The 12,525-nt window shown below is 45.0% G+C and overlaps 1 protein-coding gene across 34 annotated transcripts in view; it reads left to right on the top strand.

Moving 5' to 3' along the window:
* The window catches only part of KCNMA1 (potassium calcium-activated channel subfamily M alpha 1), a 724,697-nt gene that overhangs the window by 591,962 nt on the left and 120,210 nt on the right, over window positions 1-12,525 (top strand). For 17 of the 34 annotated variants that reach the window (XM_032312863.1, XM_032312877.1, XM_032312868.1 and 14 more), the window contains one exon: window positions 1,056-1,132. In XM_032312863.1, the coding sequence (XP_032168754.1) occupies window positions 1,056-1,132 (77 nt within the window). The other 17 variants (XM_032312872.1, XM_032312864.1, XM_032312876.1 and 14 more) reach the window with 4 other exon arrangements.

The raw sequence follows: 12,525 nt of genomic DNA, 5'->3' as shown, positions 1-12,525 counted from the left end.
TGAATGATCTTTTTTTGTCTCATCCAGAGTATCTTTGACACAGCCAACATGATTGGTAATCACACTTTGACACTTAAGTGAGTCAAGGGGATTTTCTTTTTTTTTTTTTTTTTTATTAAGATTTTTTCTTTATTTATCTGACAGAGATCACAAGCAGGCAGAGAGGCAGGCAGAGAGAGAGGAGGAAGCAGGCTCCCTGCAGAGCAGAGAGCCCAACGTGGGGCTCGATCCCAGGACCCTGGGATCCTGACCTGAGCCGAAGGCAGAGGCTTAACCCACTGAGCCACCCAGGTGCCCCCAAGAGGATTTTCTTATTGGTTGCTTTCATTAGATACCCAACCCTAGAGTGCCCTCTGCCCACCCCATTGCAATGCTCAGCTGAGCTGTGCTTTACCTTGAGAAGAAAACCTCCATTTATTACATATTCTCAGGGCCAGAGAGTATGGGAGTTGGTTCTTCCAGTATGGGAGCAAACATGGGCTGTGAACTGCCAGAAGAAATTTGACAGAGGATGCCTTTGACTCACAGCTTTTGTCTTTGCCTGTCCACCTGTGTCTTTAACCTCTCTCATTTTGGAAAGAAATGTATTTTCTGAGTGATAAGGCTTTAGTTTTTACTTGATGGCAGAACTCTCTCCTTACGGTCCCTTCCCTAAATACCTGACCAGACAGCGAGGGTTTCGGAGATGGATTCAACTTCCCCACCAAGGGCCTGGGACTGGTTGCCCACATGTTCTCATGAGCAGCACTGGATGCTGTGCTCAACAATGAAAGACGAGCAGACCCAGGGTGTCCCATCAGCAGCCATTCCCCCAGTTCCTTTTCAAAGGAAAGTTTATTAAAAGAAGCACTAACTCAAATTGCAGAATCCTGTGTTTGAAATAAAAAGTCTTGCAACAAACATTTCCGTCTGTAAACGTCTAAACCTTTCAAAAGATGAAAGGAAATTAGTGCCGGCGTGTTTCATTAATTTGGCACCACGGTGGAGGAAATGTGGTGCTCGTTTCATTCGAGCAGATTATGAAATGTGTCAGTTTTTCCATTCTCTTTCTCCAGGGCATTTTTTTACTGCAAGGCCTGTCACGATGACATCACAGATCCCAAAAGAATAAAAAAATGCGGCTGCAAACGGCGTAAGTAGTGTTTCTTTCCCCCTCCCCCCTTTCCCTTTCCCCAAATTTGTTTCCCTTCTCCTTTTCCTATTAAAGAAACACTAAACATCAAGAGGTTTCTTGAATATGTTTATGTTTCACCCAGCAGTTTAAAGAGACATGAAAAAATGCTTGTCCTTGCTTTATTAGAGCAGAGGATGGAAAATCACCACCATCAACACCTTTGAGTGAACCTGGTGCCTAATCCCCACCTCTGAACCCTGGAGGGAGGCCCAGGTGGTTGTGTCCACTTGAATGTGGTCAATGCAGTCTAGGAAAGGAGGGCAGCTAAGACCATGGAGGAGGAAGTATTTTTACATAGTGATTTCCAGTGGATGTGGGACCACCAAGTGTGAGGATGGCTGCTTTGGGGCTGAAAGGGAAACTGAGTCCGAGGACGCTGTCCCAAATGGGTGCTGACTCTTTTTTCCATTTGGGACTGCTGTAAGGTTTGATACCAAGATCCAGAATTTTCCCTTGTAGTTTCTTCAGACTGGCCCAGGAAGAGAACTTGGGCATCACCAATCAGCTTTATTTGCCATTTCTCCAGTAACCAAACTCAAACATCATTGCTCCTTGGGGTAGACTAGATTGTGCTCAGTAGATCCTGGCATATCCCATCTCAAATCTCTTCCAAAGCAGCTTGTCAGTGGGACCTCTTGAGAAAGATATGGTAAGTCAGGAATGTTGGATCATGAGCTCCCAAGAAACCAGGACTTAAAGTGGGCATGCCTCGAGAAAGCCATGCCTCTTGAGGTCATTATGTTATATTGCCTAATAGAAATTGTTCATGACCCTAAAGAAAACAACAATAATAATAATGATGCCTTCCTATGGTGATTTAATGTTTTCAGAGCGCCTTATTTATGATCATTATTTTCTTTGATCCTCACCCTAACTCTTGGTAATTGTCAGGGGATGTCATTAATTCCATTTTACAAAAAGAGGAAACTAAGTCTCCAAGTTTAGTGGGAGGATGAGATTGCTAAGAGTCAAACAGACCCAACACACAGGGGTTCAGTCTCACCCAAAGGCCTTTCCATGCTGTGCACTCAGTGTTCTGATGATTTTTGCAAGAGAGAAGAGCAAGGCAATGACCTTGGGTCTGAAGAGTAGAATCACAGTTATGAAAGATCGCCCCATAAAATACTTTTTCACAAGCAGAAACCGGATAGAAGAGCACTATTCCTGGGATATGCCAACCAAAGTTAGGGCTTTTTTCACTGCATTCCTAAAGGGGTCACAGTAATGAAAAACCAGTAAGATATAAATATCGCTCTGGTGCAGCACAAAGACACTCGATCTCTTAGGCAAATACCCACGGGAGCGCTCTTGGTCCAGAAGAGTTTCTGTAGAAATCCTCCAAGGCTGGTTCCCAAGTTTGGGGCCGCTTAGGCCCATTGTTTTGTTTTCTCCACTGACTCTACACGCATGGCCCCGTTCCCACCCAGCTCTGACACCTTACTAAGATGAGTATTTATTAAGGTCTCAGTCAAAGAGACACTAAGTTCTTGAGGTCTAAGAATTCTCTGATTCTGACAACCTAAGGGGAGCATCTAAGTGCGTGTAACGCCCAGAACAAATCCACTCTACTTCCAATCCCCTAAACTCATCGACGCCAAAGGTTCTCCTCACCAGGACTTCCATCCCAGCCCTGCTTGGTTGGCCGTGCACACAGAAACACAGCTCAGATAACCAGGCATCCCCCAGATCATTTCCATCAGAGGAACACAGTATCCCAAGATGAAAGTCAACGAGAGTGACAAATACAGAAGGGTCAACTCCTTTGTAAGGAAACTCTCGTAGTGGAGGGAGTTGGGAAATGCAGGAGAGTGTTGGGGCCAATTATTCATGACCAGACATGTGCCACAGAACCTGGTCCCATGGAGTACCACTGACATTCACTTATTGACTAGCCATCCACATATTTATGAGTGCTTTCTTTGTGCCAGGTGGATTCTTGGTGCCAGGGATGGAGGGGTGAACCAGATAACATCAGTGTTCTTCTGAAGTCTTCACTTTAGTGAATGGAGACAAACAATGATCATACAAACCATTAAATGCATATAGAGTCAAATGCCATGAAGAGACAGGAGACTGAGGGTATAGGGAAATTGTCAGGATGTTGCTTTAGCCAGAAAGGTCTAGAAGGCCTCCCTTAGAAGGTGACATTGAAGCTGAGACTTGGTTCAGGTTGGTAGCAAGGGCCAAAGTCAAGAGGCAGGAAAAAGTTTGAAGTGTTGAAAGGAAGGAAGGAAGGGGGGCTGGTGGAAATGGGGAAGGAGTGGAATGAAATGAGGTCATAGGGGAAGTCAGAGGCTATGATGAGAAATCTTGGGTTTTAGTCCTATAATTGATATAGCCACTGGGAGATTTGAGCTAGGACACAACATCATCAAGTCCTATATTACATGACCTCCATGGTGACGGGGCAGAGAACAGACTCTAGAAAGGCAAGGGTAGAAGGTGGAATGATGGGGAGAAAATGTCTCTGATACTGGGTGTTCCCCACTAGGCACTACAATGGAACTCAGCAGAGAGCTTTTAGGTCCCTAGAAATGAGGATTTGGCCTCTAGAATATTTTGGCACCCTGGTTCCAGGCAAGCCATCAGCAGTTGACTTTAACTTCGTCCTGGAGGGAGAGGCACACAATTGTTTGAAATAATCATATTCTCTTCATTCCCCTTAGAGCTGGTTCAGCTGGTGACGTGTGTGCTCTCTCCCCATGCATGGCATGGATTGTCATGGAAGGACTGCCTCCCAAAGCGGAGCCGGCATGACGGGGGTCTTGCCCCTGGCTCTCTGTACCCCCTTCCCTCTTGGACCCTTCATCTCATAGAGGCCTCTGGCTGTGAGGTTAATGTTTGATAACAATCAAAATTGTCCAAATATTGTTCTTCCTAATTAAAAGGCCATAACAGCCTGTGTTCCAGAGGGCAGGATGCAGATGTGTATGTGTAAGGGGTGGTCAGAATAAAGTGAATGATTAAACATGAACCTCCCCATGCATACCAGGCAAGACAGGAAATTAGGGAAGATAGCTTTTTGTTGCAAAGAAACTTTCATTAGAAGGAGCTAGAACTGTGAATGATGCATTGGTGGGGGAGAGGGGGAAGTTCCTGTGCCTTTGATTGCGCACTGCCCAGTGCCTTAGGTTGGAGAGGGCAGCTGACCCACACAGTCGTTGGTCCAAACCTCTTAGGCCAGGTGTTAATAATTCACCCTAGAATGATCCACCTCCATGAGGTCAGAGCTGGTGACAGTCATTGGTCTTTATCCACAGCTTCCTAACCCTCCCCTCCCAACCTAGCTCTTCCCCCTTCCAACCCCACCCCCACCTCCCCATTCACCTTGAACATTTCATGCCATACTATCTGGAGAAATACCGAGTGTGGACATTCCATTTCTGGAAATTCTGTGGCAGTATAGTTTAACTTTTGCATTTCTTTCCATTTCTTCATAGCATTCCATCAAGGAAGAGAGTCAAATTCAACTGTCTGGCCAAGGAGCAAGTTCTCAGAATCTACTATTTACCCATTTTCTTCTTCTGTATAACAAACCTGGTCTAATGATTTACATTTTTTCCCCCAGCCTGTAAAAGTTTGCCAAAGGGTGGACTCCCAGGGGACAAGTCATGTCTGAATTGATGTGTTTGAAGGAATTTTCTTGAACTTCTAATCATTGACATATTTTTGATTTATTTTTTTTTCTCTTTGCTGCCTTGGAATACGGCCCCTACTCTATTTTAACTGCACACTGGTAGTGATATATTGTGAGTAAAACGGGTTCCCAGTAGCCCGGAGTCCAGTTCCCCCTGTCTTTCTCTAGAAGAGATACTTCTTTTATTTTCTGTACAGTTTCAGTTTCTTTTTTTCTTTTGGTATTTATGTTGCATGTAGCAGTGACATCATGCCCCAACTCCCTCATCCAACATGGTCTGCAGAGGAGCCTGGAGGTAGAGACCCCCACCCCAGAGCAGGGACCCCCCCGTTCCCCGTCCCCACACCTCCGTTCATCTTTCCATCCCCCAGCCTCTTGCCAGCTTCTGGCGCTGTCTTATTTTTCCATTTGAAAATAAGAGCTTGACCACAGTGTTTCTCTTGAAGGCCTTGTCTCGGGACCTTTAGGGGACACTGAGTAGGCTGAGGTAATTACCACTCTAGCTGTAGATGCCTCGTCAACTGGGGGTCATTGTCATGCTTGCCTTTGATAAATCAGACCTGGTCTCTGCTACTGAGCTTGAATTCGTATCCTGAAGGAAACACATATGCTACATATATATTCCCATGTTGTGATATATATGAGATATGTACCAGTACTTTATATGTAAAAATGAACATTTTTATATATAAGCATAGAGATATTTTATAGAGAGAGCAATGTATTTAATACAATATGCATACCTCTCTATGTGAGAAAGTGCTTGCTAGAGAATTAATTGGATACCAGACTTTGGGATTGTCAGTATCTTAAGCCCCCTCACTGGACACAAGTATTTCCACAGTGGTAATTATTTCCTACAGTCTATGAAGTTCCCTTGCTTTTAAAATAAAGTTCCCCTTCCAATCGATACCCACTAGGACATACCCAGTTCTGCTACGGGTGTTAGTCAAGCTTTTTGGAAGATCCGTTTACTCGTTTCAGGTGGAAACGTTGGCTCAAGGACCATGTTCCATTTCATTAGTGAGCTAGGTAGAAGTCGGAACGAGTGAATGTAAGTCTCTGAGCCCCTGACTTACTCACAGATTAGGGCCCCTCTCACCCAACAAGATGTGGCCATTTCAGGGCCAGTGTTTCTGTGGGTGACTCCGAGCCATGCTGCCCTCAGTGGCACCAGGAGTGAGCGTTGTTGGGTCTGTACTCACGTCGGTGAGACTCCACTGAACACGGCACCCAGCCTACAGATTGGTTCAGTCCAGCGGTCCTGGCATCTGGAGATATCTCAGCACTCAGAACTCTGATTACCTTTGCACTGTGCGAGGGGGGTCATCTGGTTCTGGATAGTCTTCTGAGTTTGAGGCTCTAGAATGCTTAGTGTACAGACAAAAGAAATCCATGACGTCTTCAATCTGTCACACAAGGCCGCCAAAATGGACTCTGTGGCTCCCTTTATCTGCAGAACACCTGGAAGGATGGCTCGAGGGCATGTGCCATTCTGATACCTGCAGAGGCGCCTACTTTACCTCATGATCCTTCGGAATCAGACAGAAAAGGGGATGTCAATCACCCAACAACTGTAGTGCCAAATGCCTCCGCCTTGCACAGCCACGGTGTGCTGTGGAGGGCAGGATTGACGAGTTCTGTAGATTCCGTGCCACTGACATTAACTAGCTTTCTCTTCCCCCTCTTTCTGTTCTTGGTAAACCACCCGGAAGATCTTTCTTCTCCCTGTAGGAACTAAGAGGAGGAATTTTACTAAGTGAAGACATCATTCCTCATTTATAGCACTGGAAAGAACGCTCGCCGATTCCCAGCCCCACATCCAACGAATGCATCACCCCTCTGCCCCGGTGGACATTTTCATTCCGTGGATGCTTCTAGTTCTAGTTTTAGTTGCTGCTGAGCCTGTGGAGAGCAGCTTCAGGGTTCAGGCTTGGAATTCATCCTTCCTCCACTGGGATTGATTTTAAACACGTCGTTGTGATCTAAGAAGTACCTGTGAACTGAAAGCGGGTATTTTCTTCCTCCACGCTAGTCTTCCTGTGAACTTGCTCCATTCGAACCTAGAAAACTTTCTCCAGCGGTTGGAAAACTCCACCCGACCCTCTCAGTCCAGCACTGCTTTCCCTGCCCCTTCCAGCCCACCCTGGAAATTAAGATTCGGCCGTTGGAAATTGGTTGGCAATTTGGTTGCTGATGCAGGAGGCAGATGGTGCTGAGCACAGGATGGAGTCCAACTCCCTCTTCGTTCCAGGCTTGGCTCAGAAGGGCTAACCGGCAGAGATCCTGAGCGTGACAGCTCATTGTCCGTTTGACGCAGGGAAGGAGCAGTAACTGAGCCACATCTCCACCAGCCACTTCTCTACAGGTTTCTTCTCTCATGATCATGACCCTCGAAGACACAGGAAAAGTGGTCTGAGAGTAGGTCTGAGAAATCCCCCATTTTTAAACACTTAGGAGTAAACAGATAGCCTTGATGATGTCCATTAGGGCAACACCCTCATTTTTATCTCTACAAATAGCACTAGGAAGTCATAATGGAAATATTGGAGGAATAGACACTCCATTTTGGTGAAGGAAAGCACATAAAAGCTTTTTCTCAAATTGTAAAAGGGCTGAGACAAAGTTCTTCAGAGGGAGGTGAGAACCAGGGTCTCATTCTTGGCAACCACATAACCTCTTGGAATCGGTGGCGCCGGTCCAAGAACAAGAACCTTGTGGTGGGGGCCAAAGAGAAACGGAGTCCCCAGAGGCTTATATTTCTGCTTTCCCTCTCTAAGTTGGCCTAGGGGACCAATTAATTAGGCATAAAGTTCCAAAAGCCCTAAGACGGAATGACAAGTAGCTACAGTAGTCACGCCTACCGAAGACCCGCTCTTGTCTGTTTCCCGTCTCAGGAAGCTGCAGCAGGGCTTCGAGGAGACCCAGCCAGCTGCTGCTGAAGTGGTCCCTGTCTACTGGCCGTGGCGGCAGAGCCAATGTGTGTGCAAGTCGCCACTCTTGAACCAACTCCTAGAATTCACTGCTTTGTCCCCACTGCCCCCTAACGTCCGCTGTGAATGTCCAGAACCACTGGACTGAAATGACACTGCAAAGATGTCAATTCTTGGAGGCACCCAGGGTCCCCTTCCTGCTCCCTTGCAGAGAAAGGCCAGCTTGTTCAGTCCGTTGGCTAGCTGCTCTTCCATACGGATCCACTAGATGTCCTCCTAGATCTACTTTGCATCTACATTTGCATTGAAATCCTGGGGAAAATTCCCTTTTCCGAGGCTTGGGATTTGGGAAGAGAGTGTTAGGTGGCTGTGTGAAAAAGAAAATCAGCAAACACCAAGGGTGAGAGGTCACTTTATGTGTCCAGGGAGTAGATTAAGAAATTTAGCTCTGGTTTAAATAAATACTGAAACTTTCAAAGTTGCTCTTTGAAACCTAACCTCGGGAGTTTTAAGTGGCACTCTGATATCTGAAATTAACCTTCTAACCTACATCAGCTCTAGCAAAAGAAACAGTCACGGGGAAATGGAAATAAAACACCAGCGGTTGTGAATATCCGTGATTCGCTAAAACAAAACAGGAGGATTAGGAAGCTAGAGACAGTTGAAGGGGACAAGGGGTAGTGTCTTCTAAGTCAGGAGAGCCATGACTTAATTTTGATAAAATTTTATTTTACAACTTGAGAGTGTAATTTTACACTCAGTGTCCACATCCTATGGAACAGCTACTCCTCAGACGTGTTTAGTTTGAGGAGTGCTTGTTCACGACTCATTTAATGGCCTGGAGGAGGGCTCTTCCTGGCTGGGAGGTACATCCGTCAAGCCTGATGAATCACACTCCACCAGAAGGGAGGTCAGATCGGCCTTACCTGTTAAGAGGGTAGGCCCGGAAGTGTATAGGTGAAGACATCTTGCGGGTGGGAGCTGTCGATGAAAATGGACTATTCCGGAAGTAGAGCAAGAGAGCCACCCTCCCAGTCGGTGGCAGCTTGGTCTAGACATTGTAATTCACAAAGGTTTGTCAACATGTGGGGCTCAATCATTTTTTAACTGTTTCTGTCTTGTCTTTGAGCCTCTCATTGGTCATTCTTCCTGTTTTTTCTTTTCTTTCTTTTTTTTTTTTTGTGGTGGTGCTTGTTTGTCTTTTGAGATTTCTATTTTGTATTTGGTATGAGTGTGAAAATGATCACTGGGGAGGAATGACGAGTAATAGCATGTTTGCTTTTTTTATGCATATGCTGCTTTGGAATGTGACTGCTTATAATTAACATTTAATCTTCTTATAGCAAATGGTTTTTTGCTGCTTCGATTACCAGTTTCAGCCTGTTCCTGCATGCTAACAATATGAAATTTTAGAACAATGCATGGTCTCCAGAACAGCCAGCAATAACCGTTGCAAACAGTTCCTGAGAGGCCCTGGGTTGAAGTTGCGTTTCCTCCTGAAGCCCTTATCAAGTACGAGGTTTAAAATCAGCCATTATGATGGGCTTACCTCTGACAGAATCGTTTCAAAGTTATTCCGCCTCATCCTCCCTCCCCTTGTCCTTAAAGACGGTATATATAGAAGAACTCTCTTTCCCTATAAATGTGTCAGATTCTATTATTGTATATGAACCCAAAATGGCAGTATGGAAATGAAAACCAGGGACTGTTGCTAATGAGAAGCATAGCATTTCAGAGTTTGATGGGCTTCTCTTCTGCTACAGCATTTGATTAAATTTTTTTCAAAACGATTTATTTACAGTGAAACAAAAAAATTATCTTTGTTTCCCACCTCTGTGTAAATAACAAATCAATATTTCCAGTAAAAGAACCAGACCCCAAATAAGCAAGTGGTCTACCAGTTGTCCATTGTATCTGGATGTGTGTAAAATAATTTTACTTTTGTGTCTTCAGCTGAAGACTTTTTCCTCTTTCTTGACTTGAATTCCTACCGTTTGGGGTGTCTGTGCCTTCATGCCATGCCTGCTGAAGTCTTGCAATTCAAATGCTATAGTGGAACTTTTCCTTTCGTTTTTCCTTTCTTTCTTTCTTTCTTTTTTTTTTTTCCTTCTCTCTCTCTCTCTTTCTTTCTTTCCTTTTTTTTTTTGGTAAAAGCTCAGCTCAGCTCAGGAATGATGTATACCACGCATGGAAGAGGGCTGGGGAGCATGATGGTGATTTGAACAACCAGTTCGCTAGGATGCTAAAAGAACATGTCACTAAAAATGGGAGCCAAGTTTACAGGAACGGACCTCTCATTCATCTCCCCCAGTGCCTGTTCTTCACAATCATAACGTTACCCCTGCTTGACAAATATACTGTATGGCAAGTCATAAAGGTCTTAGAACAGGACTTGACCCATTTGAGAGATTTAAACCCCTCTTCCTGGTGACTGTAACATTCAAAGAGGGCAAAACCACAAGCCGTATTTTAAAGTAAGAGTGCAACCATTCTCCACAAAGAAAAAGAAAGAGGGGGAAAAAATGACTTTTAAAATGGAAGGTGTGGGCGCCAGGAGTAACACCTCTCCAGTTCAGGCTTACTCTTTGGTGATGACGCTTGGAATAAATAGAAGTTCTTCTACAGTCCTGTGAGAGAAGCACACTGGTTCATGCTAAGTGATGAGCAAACACGTTTGCCTGTTGTAACATCCAAATGAGGCACAAAAAGCTCCTCGGACTGAAATATAAATTGGCTTGAAGGATAAGGATGAAGTGTCCCAAAAACCGCTACGGTGACGTCCAGAAGGGTTTGAGGGGTCAGCACGCAAGCTGGATTCCCAGGCAGGCCAGAACCTATGATATCAGCTTTAGAAGAGCTATTAATGCTACCCACAAATATAAGTAAGATATTTGACGTGGGACCTAATCTCTGACTTCATGTTTTATAATCTCTAATCTATTTCGGCCAGTATTTTCTATATAAGAAAAAATTATGATTAACCGAGAGCCCGATGGCTTTCTGAATGTTCAGTGGGTGGGGAGAGAAAAGCAGATGCGATTTTCCGATTCTCCCAGCTTTAAGCAGAAAATACACCCATGAGTAGCTAAATGCATTCCAATAGACCAACATCTCATATGCTTTTGGTGATTTCTTATTTGTGAACTGCCTTTAATGTCAAATATGCAGCGTTAGCCTTGAGTAGCTGCATTTCTTATATGGACAGATTTGGATATTTGTTCTGTCAAGAGTAAATTTAAATTCCTGTAGGCATCATGTAAACTCACTCTGGGGAAGTTCAGCAGAGGCATCCTCAGATTCCATATTAACATGTAATCGTTTCACATCTAATTTGATGAAAGCTTGTCCTAGGCTCTGCCTAATGCCCAGAAATGGATGGAAATTAGAAAGCCTGCATATTAGATATTTTGCATCTCGCAAAAACCATTTATTGTACCCAATAAGCAATTAATTGATTGGCTGTGTGTAGATTTTAACCTCCTGTATTAATTGTACCAGGGGAAAAATGTTGGTTACATTTTTGCTGTCTCTAACGTGCTCTTCTTCTCATCCAAGAACCCGATTGTAATCAGCCATGCCCGCTTCCTGTAGTCACCTACTTTACCTATATTTTCGCTACTTTTTTTGATGTCCAACCAAACTGTTACCAGCAGTCACTCTGCATTTTTTTTTTTCTGGGTCAAGACTGTTAATGTGAACTAAGACCTGTGTTAAATCCCTTTCGCTCCCTTCTAGCGGCCTTGCTGTGTGTGACCTTGCCATTAACTACCGCTCTTCCTCTCCCCCATCCAACCACATGGTGATAGCCAAGATGTCCATCTACAAGAGAATGAGACGGGCATGTTGTTTTGATTGCGGACGTTCTGAGCGTGACTGCTCATGCATGTCAGGCCGTGTGCGTGCTAACATGGACACCCTTGAGAGAACCTTCCCACTTTCTTCTGTCTCTGTTAATGATTGCTCCACCAGTTTCCGTACCTGTAAGTTTGACCCCGACACACGAGTTCCGTGTCTGTGCTGTCTGTGGTATCATCCCCGTCTTGTGTTGTGTGCCCTGTGGTTCTTGTGTGTCTGTCCAGCTGATGTTTTCTTCCCAGTGTGACCTTGTATGTGGTGATAGATAGGTCGTCCTCGCTGCCTGTGTCCCCACGTACCTGCCAGGGAAGGCTTCCCTTCCTGTTCTGTTAACTCGTTGCTCTTCTGGTAATTGTAAGGTTCTACAGGTGAGATAAATACGACACCAGGCGAGGTAGGCATAAGGCAAGATTTATTAAAGGCGCTCTCCGGGGAAGTTTCAGGAGAAGGGGAGCTAGGAAAATCACACCGGGAGGAGGTGGGCACCCTCTGGCGAGGTTCTGTGACTCTGGAAAGGGGAGTCGGGGAAGTCGCACCGGGAGGGGGTCGAGTGGGTCTTTTATCTGCGTTAAGACAGGGAATAGGTTCACAGCCATATAAGGTATGGTATTCGGGGATTGGAGGGTTGGGGGAGTCTTGATGTTCCAGTTTCTTGCATAGGTATCGGGTTACTTGTGACCTGGGCATACATCCTTTTGGTGGGAGAGTTAAGGGTTAGGGAAGGGGGGGAGGCTGGAAGATGGCAGCCCGGCGGTCATTTCTATTGTTTCTCCTGCATTCCCGGAGCCGCCGACCCAACAGTAATGGCGTGTGCAGGACGGTGATATTAGAGTCTAGTGGTAGTCTCCCTCTTTAAATAAATATAAATGGAAATTAATGTGACAGCAAATCAAATACTGTATTAACACAAAGATGCGTGGAAATGC

The sequence above is a fragment of the Mustela erminea genome, chromosome 14 (assembly GCF_009829155.1).
Source record: "Mustela erminea isolate mMusErm1 chromosome 14, mMusErm1.Pri, whole genome shotgun sequence".
Classification (NCBI taxonomy): Eukaryota; Metazoa; Chordata; class Mammalia; order Carnivora; family Mustelidae; genus Mustela; species Mustela erminea.
The sequence above is the reverse complement of the archived record's forward strand: the minus strand, read 5'-3'. Positions and strand labels throughout refer to the sequence as shown.